Raw genomic sequence first — 18,129 nt, 5'->3', positions numbered from 1 at the left:
ACTAAGATTGCGCCATTGCATTCCAACCTGGGCGATAGAGTGAGAATCAGTCTTAAAAAAAAAAAAAAAAAAAAAAAGTGGCTAACAAAAAGAAAAATGGGCTGAGTGTGGTGGCTGACACCTATAAAACCAACAATTTGGGAGGCCAACATGGGAGGATTTCGTGAGGCCAGAAATTGGAGACCAGTCTGGGCAACATGTTGAGACCTCTGTCTCTCCAAAAAAATACAAGAAATGACAGGCCAGGTTCGGTGGCTCATGCTTGTAATCCCAGCAATTTGGGAGGCTGAGGCAGGCAAATTGCCTGAGTTCAGGAGTTCAAGACCAACCTGGGCAACACGGTAAAACCCCATTTCTACTAAAATACAAAAGAAATTAGCCGGGCGTGGCAGTGTGCGCCTGTATTCCCAGCTACTCGGGAGGCTGACGCGGGAGAATTGCTTGAACCCGGGAGGCAGAGGTTGCAGTAAGCCAAGATTACACCACTGTACTCCAGCCTGGGCAACAGAGCAAGACTCCATCCCTACAAAAAATAAACAAACAAAAGCAAGAAATTAACCAGGCATGGTGGTGCTTGCCTGTAGTCCTACCTACTCTGAGGCTGAGACGGGAGGATCACTTGAGTCCAGGAGGTCAAGGCTGCAATGAGCCATGATCATGCCACTGCACTCCAGCCTGGATAATAGAACAAGAAACTGCCTCAAAAAAGAAAAGAAAAAAGAAAAACACTGGCCGAGCATGGAGGCTCAAGCCTGTAATCCCAGTACTTTGGGAGGCCGAGGCAGGCAGATCACCTGAGGTCAGGAGTTCAAGACCAGCCGGACCAACATGGAGAAACCCCGTCTCTACTAAAAATACAAAAATTAGCCCAGTGTGGTGGCACACGCCTGTAATCCCAGCTACTCAGGAGGCTGAGGCAGGAGAATTACTTGAACCTGGGAGGTGGAGGTTGCGGTGAACTGAGATGGTGCCATTGCACTCAGCCTGGGCAACAAGAGCGAAACTGTCTGAAAAAAAAAAAAAAGGAAAGAAAGAAAAACACAAGTACTGGAACTCAGTTGTGAACACTCCTTATTCACTGCTATAGGACGATAGGAGGCCCTGGATATAAAACTCCTCACCAATTTATTTTCTTGAGACAAGGCCTTGCTCTGTTGCCCAGGCTGGAGTATAGTGGTATGACCATGACACACTGCAGTCTTTTTTTTTTTTTTTGAAGATAAAGTCTCGCTTTTGTCCCCCAGGCTGGAGTGCAATGGCACGATCCAGGCTCCCTGCAAGCTCCGCCTCTTGGGTTCAAGCGATTCTCCTGCCTCAGCCTCCCGAGTAGCTGGGATTACAGGCGCCTGCCACCATGCCCAGCTCATTTTTGTATTTTTAGTAGAGATGGGGTTTTGCCATGTTGGCTAGGCTGGTCTCGAACTCCTGACCTCAGGTGATCCACCCACCTTGGCCTCCAAAAGTGCTGGGATTATAGGTGTGAACCACCGCACCTGGCTGACACACTGCTGTCTTTACCTTCTGAGCTCAAGCAATCCTCCAGCCTCAACCTCTCCTGGCTGAGATTACAGGCATGAGCCACAGAGCTTGGCTAATTTTTTTTTTATTTTTTGTAAAGATGGGGTCTTGCTATGTTGCCCAGGTTGCTCTTGAAGTCCTCAGCTCAAGGGATCCTCCCACCTTGGCCTCCCAAGATGCTTGGAATACAGGCATGAGCCACTGTGTTTGGCCTTGAATGTTTTACAAGATGACAGATGGCATGAGACTTCCTGGGCTGATTAAATGTAGTGACTGGTCAGCCATAGTAAGCGTTGGCATGGGTTTGTTGTCATGAGTTCAACAAAATTCACCCTGATTTTTCTGTCTTTTAAATGAGATCAAGTTTTTTATTTGTTTGTTTGAGATGGAGTCTTGCTCTGTTGCCAGGCTGGAGTGCAATGGCACTATCTCAACAATGGCTCACTGCAACCTCTGCCTCCTGGGTTCAAGCAATTCTCTGCCTCTGCCTTCTGAGTAGCTGGGATTATAGGCGTCTGCCACCACGCTCAGCTGATTTTTTTTTTTTTTTTTTGAGATGGAGTCTTGCTCTGTCGCCCGAGCTGGAGTACAGTGGCCAGATCTCAGCTCACTGCAAGCTCCGCCTCCTGGGTTCACGCCATTCTCCTGCCTCAGCCTCCCGAGTAGCTGGGACTACAGGCGCCCGCCACCTCGCCCGGCTAGTTTTTTGTATTTTTTTAGTAGAGACGGGGTTTCACCATGTTAGCTAGGATGGTCTTGATCTTGTGACCTCGTGATCCGCCCGTCTCGGCCTCCCAAAGTGCTGGGATTACAGGCTTGAGCCACCGCGCCCGGCCCGCTCAGCTGATTTTTTAAAATTTTTAGTAGAGACGTGGTTTCACCATCTTGGCCAGGCTGGTTTGAACTCCTGACCTCGTGATCCCTCTGCCTCAGACTCCCAAAGTGCTGGGATTACAAGTGCGAGCCACCGCACCCAGCCAAGACCAAGTTTTTAACTCACAATGTACCCACAGCTGGGCGCGGTGGCTCACGCCTGTAATCCCAGCACTTTGGGAGGCCGAGGCGGGCGGATCATGAGGTCAGGAGATCGACACCAACCTGGCTAACACGGTGAAGCCCTGTCTCTACTAAAAATACAAAAAATTAGCCGGGCGTGGTGGTGCATGCCTGTAGTCCCAGCTACTCGGAGGCTGAGGCAGGAGAATGGCATGAACCCAGGAGGCGGAGCTTGCAGTGAGCCAAGATGGTGCCACTGCACTCCAGCCTGGGCGACAAAGCAAGACTCCACCTCAAAAAAAAAAAAAAAAACACACAATGTACCCACAGTGGAATGGAAAAGTGAAGACGACAGAAGGCATGGTGATATGTCAAAATATGGAAGAATTAAATTGATTATCCAGATTAAACACCAGCAGAAACTTTTCTTTTTTTCTTTTCTTTTCTTTTCTTTTTCTTTTTTTTGAGATGGAGTCTCGCTCTGTCACCCAGGTTGGAGTGCAGTGGCGCGATCTTGGCTCACTGCAAGCTCTGTCTCCCAGGTTCACACCATTCTCCTGCCTCAGCCTCCCGAATGGCTGGGATTACAGGCGCCCGCCACTATGCCCAGCTAATTGTTTCTATTTGTAGTAGAGACAGGGTTTCACTGTGTTGGCCAGGATAGTCTCGATCTCCTGACCTCATGATCTGCTCTCCTTGGCCTCCCAAAGTGCTGGTATTACAGGCGTGAGCCACTGCGCCTGGCCAAAACTTTTAAAATTCTCTGTTACTGCCTCTTGAAGTCAATTAGAGACCACAAAGGAATGAATGAATGAAGCTTTATCACTGAAACTTTGCACTTACAATATCTTGTATTTCTATAGCACTTTAAAATTTTTCATGGAACTCTTAATCCCGTCAATAAATTTCAATTGAATAAACTAATGAAATTACGTTATTATTATTATTTTTATTTATTTTTTTGAGACGAAGTCTCCCTCTGTTGCCCAGGCTGGAGTGCAGTGGCATGATTACAGGCGTGAGCCACTGCACCGGGCCTATTATTATTATGATGATTATTAAGACAGTTTCAATCTGTGGCCTAGGCTGGAGTGCAGTGGCAGGATCTTGGCTAACTGCAACCTCCACCTCCTGGGTTCAAGCAATTCTCCTGCCTCAGCCTTCCAAGTAGCTGGGATTACAGGCGCACACCCCTATGCCTAGCTATTTTTTTTTTTTTTTTTTTTGAGACAGAGTCTCGCTGTGTCGCCCAGGCTGGGGTGCAGTGGCGCGATCTTGGCTCACTGCAAGCTCCGCCTCCTGGGTTCACGCCATTCTCCTGCCTCAGCCTCCGAGTAGCTGGGACTACAGGCGCCCGCCACCACGCCCGGCTAGTTTTTTGTATTTTTAGTAGAGACGGGGTTTCACCATGTTAGCCAGGGATGGTCTCGATCTCCTGACCTCGTGATCCACCCGCCTCGGCCTCCCAAAGTGCTGGGATTACAGGCTTGAGCCACCGCGCCCGGCTACCTAGGTATTTTTTTTGTATTATTTTGTATTTTGTATTATTAGTAGAGACAGGGTTTAGCCATGTTGGCCAGGCTGGTCTCAAACTCCTGACCTTAAGTGATTCACCCACCTCAGCCTCCCAAAGGACTGGGATTATAGGCGTGAGCCACTGCGCCCCTACCTATGTTATTATTATCGACATCTAATATAGGTTAAACTGAGACTCACAAGGAATTAGATTGGACCATGTTTATACTTAAGTGTAAGAAGTGCCTGAAGCCGGAACACCTCATTTCTACATCCTAAACCAGTACTTTCTATTGAACTGCACTTCCTCTTTCTTTCATTTCTTTCTTTCTCTTTCTTTCTCTCTCTCTTTCTTTCTCTTTCAACCCTCCCTCCCTCCTTCCTCTCTTTCTTTCTTTCTTTCTTTTTTTTTTTTTTTGAGACGGAGTCTCGCTCTGTCACCCAGGCTGGAGTGCAGTGGCCGGATCTCAGCTCACTGCAAGCTTCGCCTCCCGGATTCACGCCATTCTCCGGCCTCAGCCTCCCGAGTAGCTGGGACTACAGGCGCCCGCCACCTCGCCCGGCTAGTTTTTTGTATTTTTTGGTAGAGACGGGGTTTCACCGGGTTAGCCAGGATGGTCTCAATCTCCTGACCTCGTGATCCGCCTATCTCGGCCTCCCAAAGTGCTGGGATTACAGGCTTGAGCCACCGCGCCCGGCCTCCTCTCTTTCTTTCTTTCCCTTTCTTTCTTCTTTCTTTCCTCCCCTCCCCTCCCCCCCTTCTCCCCTTCCTCCCTCCCTCCCTCCCTCCCCTCCCTCCTTTCTTTCTTTCTTTCTTTCTTTCTTTCTTTCTTTCTTTCTTTCTTTCTTTCTTTCTTTCCTCCTCCTCTCCTCTCTCTCTCTCTCTCTTTCATCCTTTCTTCCTTTCTTTCTTTCTTATAATCTCCCTAACATGGTGTTCTCTTTTTGGTGGTCGATTCTGCACCAAATCTTAATCTAAATTTTTTTTTTTTTTTTTTTGAGGCGGAGGCTTGCTCGGTAGCCCGGGCTGGAGTGCAGTGGCCGGATCTCAGCTCACTGCAAGCTCCGCCTCCCGGGTTTACGCCATTCTCCTGCCTCAGCCTCCCGAGTAGCTGGGACTACAGGCGCCCGCCACCTCGCCCGGCTAGTTTTTTGTATTTTTAGTAGAGACGGGGTTTCACGGTGTTAGCCAGGATGGTCTCGATCTCCTGACCTCGTGATCCGCCCGTCTCGGCCTCCCAAAGTGCTGGGATTACAGGCTTGAGCCACCGTGCCCGTCCTGTATCTAAATTTTTAAATACGATATCTACTGTAAACTGCAGGTATTGATCCAATAACTGGTGAGAATAGTGCTTTTGTAAAATAAGGGTTGCTTAATTCTACAGAAAAACTTTGAACTCAGAAATTCCAGGACTGCTCCATTTGCTTTATTTGCATAACCTTCAAGGGCAGAGAGTCAGGGCAACTCTGTGAACCCCAAGTGATCAGTCAGGCGGTGGCAATACTTTGCCTGTAAATGTACTAAAACAAGTCAGAAAGTTTCTGTTTATGCTGTGCACAAGAAGAGACATTTAACTAAAGTTTCAATAGCTCTTTTTCCCCACAAACCAATTTGTTAGTTTAGATTTTAGATTTAAAGAGTCCTTTGGGCCGGACACGGTGGCTCATGCCTGTAATCCTAACACTTGGGGAGGCCGGCGTGGGTGGATTGCCTGAGCTCAGGAGTTCGAGACCAGCCTGGGCAACATGGTGAAACTCTGTCTCTACTAAAATACAAAAAAATTAGCCAGGTGTAGCGGTGTACACCTGTAGTCTCAGCTACTTGGGAGGCTGAGGCAGAATTGCTTGAACCTGGGAGGCAGGGGTTGCAGTGAGCTGAGATTATGCCACTGCACTCCAGCCCAGATGACAGAGCGAGACTCTGTCACCAAAAAAAAAAAAAAAAAAAAGAGTCCTTTGGATTTTCCTTCAAAGCTTAGTCACTTACGATTTGCCCACTGTACCCATTTTGCCATATATAAATACTGTTCCTATATGTACCTTGAATACTTTTCTTGTTTAATGACATTGCTTTTTTTTTTTTGAGACAGAGTCTTGCTCTTGTTGTCCAGACTGAAGTGCAATGGCACGATCTTGGCTCACTGCAACCTCCACCTCCCGGATTGAAGCGATTCTCCTGCCTCAGCCTCCCCAGTAGCTGGGATTACAGGCATGTGTCACCACACTGGGCTAATTTTTTGTATTTTTAGTAGAGATGGGGTTGCACCATTTTGGCCAGGCTGGTCTCGACCTCCTGACCTCAAGTGCCTGCCTCAGCCTCCCAAAGGACATTGCTCTGTTATCTTCTAGAGTAGAACATTTCCAATGGTGTGTTTCATCTGCATTTTCAGATGACAAATAACTTCTCATTCAATTGTGTAACCAGAAGTTAGTAAAGCTTATTTATAAGCTTCATAAAGTTAAAAATGTACTAGCAACACTTAGTACAGACATTTATTTTTTATTTGTATAAAGAGTTTCCATGAGAAAGTGTAGTTGGGTATCTGGCAGTGGTACTTAGGGCATAATAATTAATGAAAAAAATTTGAGCCCCTGTGATTACAGTGACCAATCATATTTTCAGAACTCTAAATAAGATTAGCCTATCAAAGGCTAGGGTTGTGTTTTTATGGTTGTTTATTTGTCTGAGACAGCGTCTTGCTCTACCACTCAGGCTGGAGTGCAGTAGCATGATCTCGGCTCACTGCAACCTCTGCCTCCGGGATTTAAGCGATTCTCCTGCTTCAGCCTCCTGAGTAGCTCTGTGCCTGGTCGTGTTTTCATGTTTGTATTACCAGCTCCAAATATACACACATTAGGACTCCACAGATGCTTACTAAGTGAAGAACACTTAGTTTGAGGATAGCAAATTATACAGTTTTTTCTTTTTTTTTTTGAGACAGAGTCTCACTCTGTCACCCAGGCTAGAGTGCAGTGACACGATCTCTGCTCACTGCAATTTACGCTTCATGGGTTCAAGTGATCCTCCTGCCTCAGCCTCCTGAATAGCTGGGATTACAGGAGCGCACCACCGGGCTAATTTTTGTATTTTTCGTAGAGACGGAGATTCACCATGTTAGCCAGGCTGGTCTCAAACTCCTGACCTCAGATGATCCACCTGCCTCGGCCTCCCAAAGTGTGGGGATTACAGGCGTGAGCCACTGCGGCCAGCCAGAAATAGTTTTGAAACGAAAAAAATGAGAAAAGGGGAATGAACTGTGCTAGTCTCGCTTTGAACATCATGTTACAATGCGCCACTATCTTTTTTTTTTTTTTGAGACGGAGTCTCGCTCTGTCGCCTAGGCTGGAGTTCAGTGTCACGATCTCCGCTCACTGCAAGCTCCGCCTCCCGGGTTCACGCCATTCTCCTGCCTCAGCCTCCCGAGTAGCTGGGACTACAGGCACCTGCCACCACGCCCGGCTAATTTTTTTGTATTTTTGGTAGAGACGGGGTTTCACCGTGTTAGCCAGGATGGTCTCGATCTCCTGACCTCGTGATCCGCCTGCCTCGGCCTCCCAAAGTGCTGGGATTACAGGCGTGACCCACCGCGCCCGGCCGCGCCACTGTCTTTCTTAGGATGTAATTACTGCATCTAGTATCTCAGGTTAAACTTATTTTTCATAAGACATTTCTGATACCGATACCCTTTGAAATGCTAGTCTTGGCCGGGTGACTAGCCAAGGCGAAACCCCGTCTCTACTAAAAATACAAAAATTAGCCGGGCGTGGTGGCGGGTGCCTGTAATCCCAGCTACTAGGGAGGCTGAGGCAGGAGAATCGCTTGAACCCGGGAGACGGAGGTTGCAGTGAGCCGAGATCGTGCCATTGCACTCCGGTCTGGGCGACAAGAGCAAGGCTCCGTGTCAAAAAAAAAAAAAAAAAAAAGAAAAGCCAGTCTTTAAGTACAGGGACATGTTAATTAATCAGTTAATTTGCGAGTTAACTGCTAAAATAAAATAAACAAAAAAATGCCGGTTTCCGAAGGGGAGCTGAAAGCTACCTGCCGGCAGGTTTAACATACAGCGGCTTGAGGCCTGAGACAACTCAGATCAAAGAAGACAGGGCTGAAAGAAATCTCGCGAGGCCCACGCATCGACCAATATTCGCGAGATTTCGATGCCCTGTCCTTTTCCTCTTTCTGGCAGGACCACGGTTTATCTCGCGAATTTTGGGAAGTTCCGTTGGGGAAGATGGCGGCGGCCTCCAGCACCCTTCTCTTCTTGCCGCCGGGGACTTCAGACTGATCCTTCCCGCGAAGAGTAGGGACTGCTGGTGCCCTGCGTCCTGGGATCCCGAGCCAACTTGTTTCCCCCGTTAGTGGTGGGGAAGGGCTTATCCTTTTGTGGCAGATCCAGTCTCTCCCCGCCTTCAGGATGAAAGCTCAGGGGGAAACCGAGGGTAAGTGACTGAGGGGGAAAGGAGGGGGCGGGACACAACTGGGGGAGCCAGTTTGTGAGAGAAGGTTCTTGCAGATGTCCCATGGGGGCCACTTGAGGGGCACAGAGTCCGGGAGAGGGAATGTGTATGAGTTTTAGATTGTCACTATACCCTCCTTGATGACTATAGAGCTTCGACTTTGGGGTGATGGGGACTCTCAACTTCTGTGAAGATTTCATGCTCGACTAGGGCACTTTTGGCCTAAAGTGGTGCGAGACGGGGCTAGTGAATACAAAACCAGCTTACATCTCCTTCCAGAAGAGACGCCTGAATAAATTTAGGGCTGTGTGTAAACGTACTGGAGACTATTTTGGCATGAATGAAATGATTAATTCCTTGTATTTATTAGCAGCCAGCGGCTCCCTACAATGTCAAGTGTTCAGATCCTGTACTGTTGTGTATTTTTAAACTGTGCTGAATTTCATTCTTTTATTGACCGAACTAATAACTGCAGAAAAACAACTTTCCTGGGGAACTTTACTAAGATTTTCTAAAGTTCCACACTCCGGCTTAGATGCTTCCTTGGCATTTTGGGCATAGTTCTGTTGATACAGTGAGCTGTGTTATTGTTTGTTTATCTCCAGTTTACTCCGAGCTTTGCAGATTAGGGTCCTTGCCTGATTCATTTTTATATAGTTTCTGGAACGTAATAGTCGCTCAAAAAATGTTGGAGCATCGAAGTGCAGATATTTATCAGCAGGTTTCTCAAGAAAAACAAGGAGTGTGTTTTGGAGGAGAGGTCGAAAGGTGAGGCCCCGCGGGAGCAGTGACTCACATCTGTAATCCCAGCGCTTTGGGAGGCTGAGGCTGGAGGATCCCTTGAGCCCAGGAGTTCGAGACCTGCCTGGGCAACATAGTGAGCCCTGCCTCTACAAAAAAATGAAAAATTGCCGGGCGCCGTGGCTCACGCCTGTAATCCCAGCACTTTGGGAAGTCGAGGCGGGTGGATCACCTGAGGTCGGGAGATTGAGACCAGCCTGACCAACATGGAGAAACCCTGGCTCTACTAAAAACACAAAATTAGCTGGCTGTGGTGGCGTATGTCTGTAATCCCAGCTACTTGGGAGGCTGAGGTGGGAGGATCACTTGAACCCAGGAGGTGGAGGTTGTGGTGAGCCAAGATTGTGCCATTGCACTCCTGCCTGGGCAACAAGAGGGAAACTTCCTCTCAAAAAAAAAAAAAAAAAAAAAAAAAAAAATTGGCTGGGCGTGGTGGCTCACTCCTGTAATCCCAGCACTTTGGGAGACCAAGGTGGCAGATCACCTGAGGTCAGGAGTTCAAGACCAGCCTGACCAACATGGTGAAACCCTGTCTCTACTAAAAATACAAAATTAGCCAGGCATGGTGGCATGCCTGCAATCCCAGCTACTTGGGAGACTGAGGCAGGAGAATCACTCAAACCCAGGAGGTGGAGGTTGCAGTGAGCCAAGGTGGTGCCACTGGACTCCAGTCTGGGCAATGAGAGCAAAACTCCATCTCAAAAATATAAATAAATTAATTAAAAATAAATAAATAAATAAAATAAAAAATAAAAAATTAGGGCCAGGTAGTGAGTCAAGGATGTAGTCCCAGCACTTTGGGAGACCGAAGCAGGCAGATCACTTGAGCTCACAAGTTGGAGACCAGCCTGGACAACCTGGCAAAAGCCTGTCTCTACAACAAATATAAAAATTAACTAGGCATGGTGGCACAAGCCAGTAGTCCCAGCTACTTGGGAGGCTGAGGTGGGAGGATTACCTGAATCCTGTAGGTCAAGGCTCCAGTGAGCCAGAATTGTGCCACTGCACTCCAACCTGGGCGACAGAGCGAGACCCTGTTTCAAGGAAAAATTAGCTATAGCCCCAGCTACTCTGAAGGCTGAGCTGGGAGGATCACTTGATCCTGGAGCATGGGAGGTCGAGGCTACAGTAGACCTTGATTGTGCCAATGCACTTAAGCCGGGGCTGCAGAGTGATGCTCTGTCTTAAAAAAAAAAAAAAAAGAAAAAATGTACTTCTCAGGTGCAAGGGGAGAAGGGTAAAAATGGAAACTTTGTGAAGTAGGAGTTTTTGTCTAGTTTGTTCACTGCTGTCTTTTTAGCAATTTCATTTATTCTTTTTATTTTTTAAAAAAATTTTCCTCTCTAACCCAGTTCAATAACTTCTTTTTGACACAATGTCTCCATCTGTTGCTCAGGATGGAGTAAGTGGTGTGATCAAGGCCCATCTCTGAAGCTTCGACCTCCCAGGCTAAGGTGATCCTTCTGCCTCAGCCTCCAGAGTAGCTGGGAACTGACTATAGGCACATGCCAGGAGGCTTGGCTAATTTTTTTCTTTTTCTTTTTTTTTGAGACAGAGTTTTGCTCTTGCTAATGCTGGAGTGCAATAGTGTGATCTCGGCTCACTGCAGCCTTTGCCTTCTGGATTCAAGCTATTCTCCTGCCTTAGCCTCCCAAGTAGCTGGGATTACAGGCATGCACCACCATACCAGGCTAATTTTGTATTTTCAGTAGAGACAGGGTTTGGCCGGGTGTGGTGTCTCAGGCCTGTAATCCCAGCACTTTGGTAGGCTGAGGTGGGTGGATCATCTGAGGTCAGGAGTTCGAGAGCAGCTTGGCCAACATGGTGAAACCCCGTCTGTACTAAAAATACAAAAATTAGCTGGGTGTGGTGGTACATGCCTGTAATTCCAGCTACTAGGGAGGCTGAGGCAGGGGAATTGCTTGAACTCGGGAGGCGGAGGTTGCAGTGAGCCAAGATTGCACCACTGTACTCCAGCCTAGGTGACAGAGCAAAACTCCATTTCAAAAAAAAAAAAAAGGTAGAGATAGGGTTTCACCATGTTGACCACGGTGGTCTCAAGCTCTTGACTTAGGTAATCTGCTTGCTTCGGCTTTTTAAAATGCTGGGGTTACAGGTGTGAGCCACTGTGCTTGGCCTGACAATTTTTTTTTTTTTTTAAAGTAGTGACGAGATCTTGTTATGTTGCCCAAGCTGTAGTTGAACTCCCCAGCTTAAGTATTCTCCCATGTTGGCCTCCCAAAGTGCTAGCGAGGATTACAGGTGTGAGCCACAGTGTCTGGCCTCCCCAGCACTTTTACTAGTGCTTGAGGTCGGGTGTGGTGGCTCACACCTGTAATCCCAGCAGTTTGGGAGGCCGAGTGGACGGATCACCTGAGGTCGGGAGTTCGAGACCAGCCTGACCAATGTGGTAAAACCCCATCTCTACTAAAAATACAAAATTAGCTTGGTGTAGTGGTGCGTGCCTGTAATCCCAGCTACTTGGGAGGCTGAGGCAGGAGTACTGCTTGAACCTGGGAGGAGGTGGAGGTTGCAGTGAGCCGAGATCGCGCCATTGCATTCCAGCCTGTGCATCAAGAGTGAAACTTCGTCTCAAAAAAAAAAAAAGTTTGGATAGAAAACAGTCCAGCTGTATGGTATTCCTTTTTTTTTTTTTTTTTTTTTTAGAGACGGAGTCTTGCTCTGTCGCCCAGGCTGGAGTGCAGTGGCCGGATCTCAGCTCACTGCAAGCTCCGCCTCCCGGGTTCCCGCCATTCTCCTGCCTCAGCCTCCCGAGTAGCTGGGACTACAGGCGCCTGCCACCGCGCCCGGCTAGTTTTTTGTATTTTTTAGTAGAGACGGGGTTTCACTGTGTTAGCCAGGATGGTCTCGATCTCCTGACCTCGTGATCCGCCCGTCTCGGCCTCCCAAAGTGCTGGGATTACAGGCTTGAGCCACCGCGCCCGGCCTGTATGGTATTCCTTACATCAGACCTATAATTTGTGTGTCATCTTGCCATTAAAAATGTCTTCTTTGGATATTTTGAAGTAAAATGATTTTGGAAAATATTTTAACTGAATTCTTACTGAGATGAAGTGTGGGAATTTATTTTGCAAGGAAAACTGTGGATAGTCTTGATAGAACAGTTACTGATGACATTTTCTGATTTGAATCGCAGAGTCGGAAAAGCTGAGTAAGATGAGTTCTCTCCTGGAACGGCTCCATGCAAAATTTAACCAAAATAGACCTTGGAGTGAAACCATTAAGCTTGTGCGTCAAGTCATGGTAAGGATTGTGGTGAAGTGGGTAAAGTGTTTTGCGTAGATAATTATTCTTAATACGCTAAGTTCCTCATGTAAATGTATTCATACTATCTTCATAAAACATCTGAATACATGGTGGTTTCAACTTTAGGAGTCTTATTGTATCTATACTACAGGTTGAGTATCCCTTATCTGAAATGCTTGGGCCCAGAAGTGTTTCAGATTTTGGAATATTTGCAAATACATAGTGAGATATCTTGGGGGATGGGACCCAAGTCTAAACACAGAATTTATGTTTCATAAACACCTTATAGATATAGCCTGAAGGTAATTTTATATATATATTTTGAGGCGGAGTCTCGCTCTGTCACCCAGGCTGGAGTGCAGTGGCCAGATCTCAGCTCACTGCAAGCTCCACCTCCCGGGTTTACGCCATTCTCCTGCCTCAGCCTCCGGAGTAGCTGGGACTACAGGCGCCCGCCACCTCGCCCGGCTAGTTTTTTTGTATTTCTTAGTAGAGACGGGGTTTCACCGTGTTAGCCAGGATGGTCTCGATCTCCTGACCTCGTGATCCGCCCGTCTCGGCCTCCCAAAGTGCTGGGATTACAGGATTGAGCCACCGCGCCCGGCCTATACAATATATTTAATAATATATTTAATACTTTTGTGCATGAAACAAAGTTTTTTTATTTTTTCTTTTTTTATTTTGAGACGGAGTTTCACTCTTGTTGCCCAGGCTGGAGTGTAATGGACCGATCTTGGCTCACTACAACCTCTGCCTCCCAGGTTCAAGTGATTCTTCTGCCTCAGCCTCCTGAATAGCTGGGATTACAGGCATGGGCCATCACACCTGGCTAATTTTTATGTTTTTAGTAGAGATGGGGTTTTTCCTTGTCGGTCAGGCTGGTCTTCAACTCCTGACCTCAGGTGATCCACCTGCCTTGGCCTCCCGAAGTGCTGGGATTACAGGTGTGAGCAACCATGCCCAGCCGTTTTGACTGCGTTTTGACCATGACCCTGTTATATGAGGTCAGGTGTGAAATCTTTGATGGCATCATTGTGAATGCTAAAAAGGTTTTGGATTTTGGAGCATTACAGATTTTTGATTTTCTAATTAGGTCTGCCCAGCCTGTACTAGAAGAGTTTTTGATTCATTCTTTTTTTTGAGATCAGGTCTTACTTTGTCATCTAGGCTCAAGTGCAGTGGCATGATCATGGCTCACTGTAGCTTTGACTTCCCAGGCTTAGGTGGTTCTCCCACCTCAGCCTCCCAGTATCTGGGACAACAGGTGCATGTAACCATGCCTGGCTAGTTTTTTTGTTTTTTTTTTCTTTGAGATGGAGTCTCACTCTGTGGCCAGTCTGGAGTGCAATAGTGTGATCTCGGCTCACCGCAACCTCTGCCTCTCGGGTTCTAGTGATTCCCCTGCTTCAACCTCCCAAGTAGCTAGGACTAGAGGTGCACGCCACCATGCCTGGCTAATTTTTTGTATTTTAGTAGAGATGGGGTTTCACCACGTTGGCCAGGATGGTCTCCATCTCCTGACCTCGTGATCTGCCTGCCTTGGCCTCCCAAAGTCCTGGGATTACAGACGTGCGCCACTGTGCCCGGCTGTACAGCTAGTTTTTTACATTTTTTGTAGAAATAGGTTTTTTTTTTCTTTTTTTTTTTTTTTGAGATTGAGTCTTGCTCTGTCCCCCCGGGCTGGAGTGCAGTGGTGTGATCTCGGCTCACTACAAGTTCCGCCTCCTGGGTTCACACCATTCTCCTGCCTCGGCCTCCTGAGTAGCTGGAACTACAGGTGCCCGCTGCCACACCCAGCTAATTTTTTGTATTTTTAGTACAGACAGAGTTTCAGCGTGTTAGCCAGGATGGTCTTGATCTCCTGACCTCGTAATCTGCTGGTCTTGGCCTCTCAAAGTGTTGGGATTACAGGCGTCAGCCACTGCTCCCAGTCAGAAATAGGTTTTTACCATGTGGCCCAGGCTGGTCTCAAACTTGTGGGCTCAAGTGATCCACCCACCTTGGCCTCCCAAAGTGTTATGATTATAGTGTGAGCCACCATGCCTGGCGGATTAATTTTTTTTTTTTTTTTTAAGATGGAGTCTCCGTCTGTCGCCCAGGCTGGAGTGCAGTGGCAGGATCTTGGCTCACTGCATCCTCTGTCTCCTGGGTTCAAGTGATTCTGTACAGCTACTCAGGAGGCTGGGGCTCCCGCCACCATGCCCAGCTAATTTTTGTATTTTTAGTGGAGGTGGGGTTTCACCGTGTTAGCCAGGCTGGTCTCGAACTCCTGACCTTGTGATCCACCCACTTCAGCCTCTCAAAGTGCTGTGATTACAGGTGTGAGCCACTGCGCCTGGCCCAAGTTGTCATTTTTATTCCTTAAGGCAACCAAATTCTAGCTTGAAATATGTTCTGTAAATGATACTGTCATTAGAGAGACATTGTGAGATAGAAGAATTCCAGGTGGCTATTAAGGCCCTCTGTTTGGGTACCACTATCTTGGTTTGGTCACCATGACTTTCCATGTCTACTTGTCAGTTTTGCAGATTCAGAAACCTAATTTTATGGGTATGTTAAGGTTTTATAGAGTTTTCGTGGCCGGGCGTGGTGGTTCACACGTGTAATCCCAGCACTTTGGGTGGCCGAGGTGAGTGAATCACCTGAGGTCAGGAGTTCGAGACCAGCCTGACCAACAAGGTGAAACCCTGTCTCTACTAAAAAGACAAAATTAGCCAGTTGTGGTGGCAGGTGCCTGTAGTCCCAGCTACTTGGGAGGCTGAGACAGGAGAATTGCTTGAACCCAGGAGGTGGAGGTTGCAGTGAGCGGAGATCACGCTACTGCACTCCAGCCTGGGCATCAGAGCGAGACTCCATCTCATAAAACAACAAAAAAAGAGTTTTCAACAACTGACATACTATATGCTTATTTATTAATTTATAACAAAACGTTTAGTTTTCCAGTTTTCATAATACTGGTATTCATTGACCAGAGCACCTCTTCTCCTGTCAAGAATCAAGAGATTTCAGATTATTAATAAATTACTTTGTTTTGTAAGGGAGAATTAGAGCAGTGAGATAGATTTATTTGCAACATGGAAAAGCCTGGAAAACTATCCTTATACCAGAAAATTGTTCACATTTTTAGGGAATGGAATGTTTTTCAGAGGGAAACTTCTTCACTGGATAGCATTAGGAAAACTGGACTAAGTTTTTTGTTCTTTGGAAGTCCCTTTTCTGGACTGCATGTTCTGTGTCTTTTCTGTTTCTTTTTTTTTTTTTTTTTTCCCAAGACAGATTCTCGCTCTGTTGCCAGGCTGGAGTGCAGTGGCACGATCTCAGCTCACTGCAACCTCTGCCTCCCAGGTTCAAGCGATTCTCCTGCTTCAGCCTCTTGAGTAGCTGGCACTTCAGGCATGCGCCACCACACCCGGATAATTTTTGTATTTTTGGTAGAGACGGAGTTTCACCATGTTGACCAGGATGGTCTCGATCTCTTGACCTCATGACCTCATGATCCACCTGCCTTGGCCTCCCAAAGTGCTAGGATTGCAGGCGTGAGCCACCGCACCCAGCCTACATGTTCTATTTTTTAGAGTCAATCTCATTTTCCTAAAATTTGGTTGTGTTTCTCAGATTACATGCAAATCACCTTGTTAAATTTGTACACTACCAAATCTCCTGAGCCATCTTATTTAACTGTTTATATCTTAGCATATAGTCACTTCCACAGGAGGCAGATCTCATCTATTACATTTTGATTCTTCCTAATATTTCTGTAAAGGTTTTCTTGTTTTAGATGTGGAAATATGTTTTTCCTTTTCTTTTTTGTTTTTAACTAAATAGAAACAGGATCTCTCTATCTCGCCTTGGCTGGTCTCGAACTCCTGGACTCAAGTGATTATTCAGCTTTGGCCTCCCAGTGTGCTAGAATTACAGGCATGAGCCTGTGCCTGGCTGAGGAATACCTTTTTCTACACTCATGTATATGGATTTTTCTTCCTTTGGATGGATGGACAGAGTAACACTTGTAGATCAGTGTTACTCTATATAGTCTACAAAGTCTGTAGCCTATTTTGAGTCTATAGACTGTCCTGCAATATTACTACTAGGATAATGTGTATGTTTACCCAAAACACTGTTGGCCTGGTTAATTTTCACCTCAAATATTTTCCCACTTGACACAGGAGAAGAGGGTTGTGATGAGTTCTGGAGGGCATCAACATTTGGTCAGCTGTTTGGAGACATTGCAGAAGGCTCTCAAAGGTTTGTAAACGCTTTTGAAATATGCTGATTTCACAAAACCCCCAGTTTAAGAAGGACCATTTTATACTTAGACTTGAAGTATAAATTGAGGTAGGTCTACTTTATATACTAGATATTGCTCTTGCATTCATTTATGGAGTTGGAATGAGCTTTTTGCTATAGTTTGAAACATTTATTTTCGATCCTGTTTTGGAGGATGATAGAGATTAAAAGATAAATGATGAAGGGTAATATAAGATACCTGGGGAGGTCAGGTGTGGTGGCTCACTCCTGTAATCCCAGCACTTTGGGAGGCTGAGGCGGGCGGATCACAAGGTCAGGAGTTTGAGATCAGCTTTGGCCAACGTGGTGAAACCCCATCTCCACTAAAAATACAAAAATTAGCCGGGCATGGTGGCGGGAGTCCCAGCCTCCTGAGTAGCTGTATAGAATCACGTTTTTAGTATCTACTAAAAATACTGTCTCTACTAAAAATACAAAATTAGCTGGGCGTGGTGGTGGGCACCTATAATCCCAGCTTCTTGGGAGGCTGAGGCAGGAGAATAGTGTGAACTGGGGAGCCGGAGGTTGCAATGAGCCAAAATCACACCATTGCAGTCCAGCCCGGGCAACAGGGCGAGACTCTGTCTCAAATAAAAAAAAAAAAAAAGAGATACCTGGGAAAAGTTTTTTTTTTCTGTTTTTTTTTTTTTTTAGACGGAGTCTTGCTGTGTCGCCCAGGCTGGAGTGCAGTGGCACAATCTTGGCTCACTGCAAGCTCCGCCTCCTGGGTTCACGCGATTCTTGTGCCTCAGCCTCTGGAGTAGCTGGGACTACTGGCACCCGCCACCACGCCCGGCTAATTTTTTTCTATTTTTTAGTAGAGATGGGGTTTCACCGTGTTAGCCAGGATGGTCTCGATCTCCTGACCTCGTGATCCACCCGCCTCGGCCTCCCAAAGTGCTGGGATTACAGGCGTGAGCCACCACACCCGGCAAAGTTTTTTTTTTTCTTCACGTTTTTTTCTGATTAATCTTGATAAGAAGATGGACTTTTTTTTTTTTTTTTTTTTGAGACAGAGTTTCACTCTTGTTGCCCTGGCTGGAGTGCAATGGTGGAATCTCAGCTTACGACAACCTCTGCCTCCTGGGTTCAAGTGATTCTTCTGCCTCGGCCTCCCAAGTAGCTGGGATTACGGGCATATGCCATCATGCCCGGCTAATTTTGTATTTTTAGTAGAGACAGGGTTTTTCATGTTGGTCAGGCTGGTCTTGATCTCTCAACCTCAGGTGATTCACCCGCCTTGGCCTCCCAAAGTGCTGGGATCACAGGTGTGAGCCACTGCACCTGGCG

At 46.8% G+C, this 18,129-nt stretch overlaps 1 protein-coding gene across 5 annotated transcripts in view; it reads left to right on the top strand.

Moving 5' to 3' along the window:
• Window positions 1–8,205: 8,205 nt before the first annotated feature.
• Window positions 8,206–18,129, top strand: part of MED1 (mediator complex subunit 1) — a 51,121-nt gene continuing 41,197 nt past the window's right edge. For 3 of the 5 annotated variants that reach the window (XM_031657064.1, XM_031657062.1, XM_031657061.1), the window contains exons 1-3: window positions 8,206–8,466; window positions 12,443–12,549; window positions 16,719–16,797. Coding sequence is in view for 2 of the 5 variants with exons in the window: in XM_031657062.1 (XP_031512922.1) it covers window positions 8,442–8,466; window positions 12,443–12,549; window positions 16,719–16,797 (211 nt within the window). In the remaining 3 variants the exon portion in view is untranslated. Of the gene's footprint in view, window positions 8,467–12,441; window positions 12,550–16,718; window positions 16,798–18,129 lie in introns of those variants that run through there. The other 2 variants (XM_031657063.1, XM_031657065.1) reach the window with 2 other exon arrangements.

The sequence above is a fragment of the Papio anubis genome, chromosome 17 (genome assembly GCF_008728515.1).
Source record: "Papio anubis isolate 15944 chromosome 17, Panubis1.0, whole genome shotgun sequence".
In the NCBI taxonomy this organism is placed as follows: Eukaryota; Metazoa; Chordata; class Mammalia; order Primates; family Cercopithecidae; genus Papio; species Papio anubis.
This window is presented reverse-complemented; position numbering and strand designations above follow the sequence as displayed.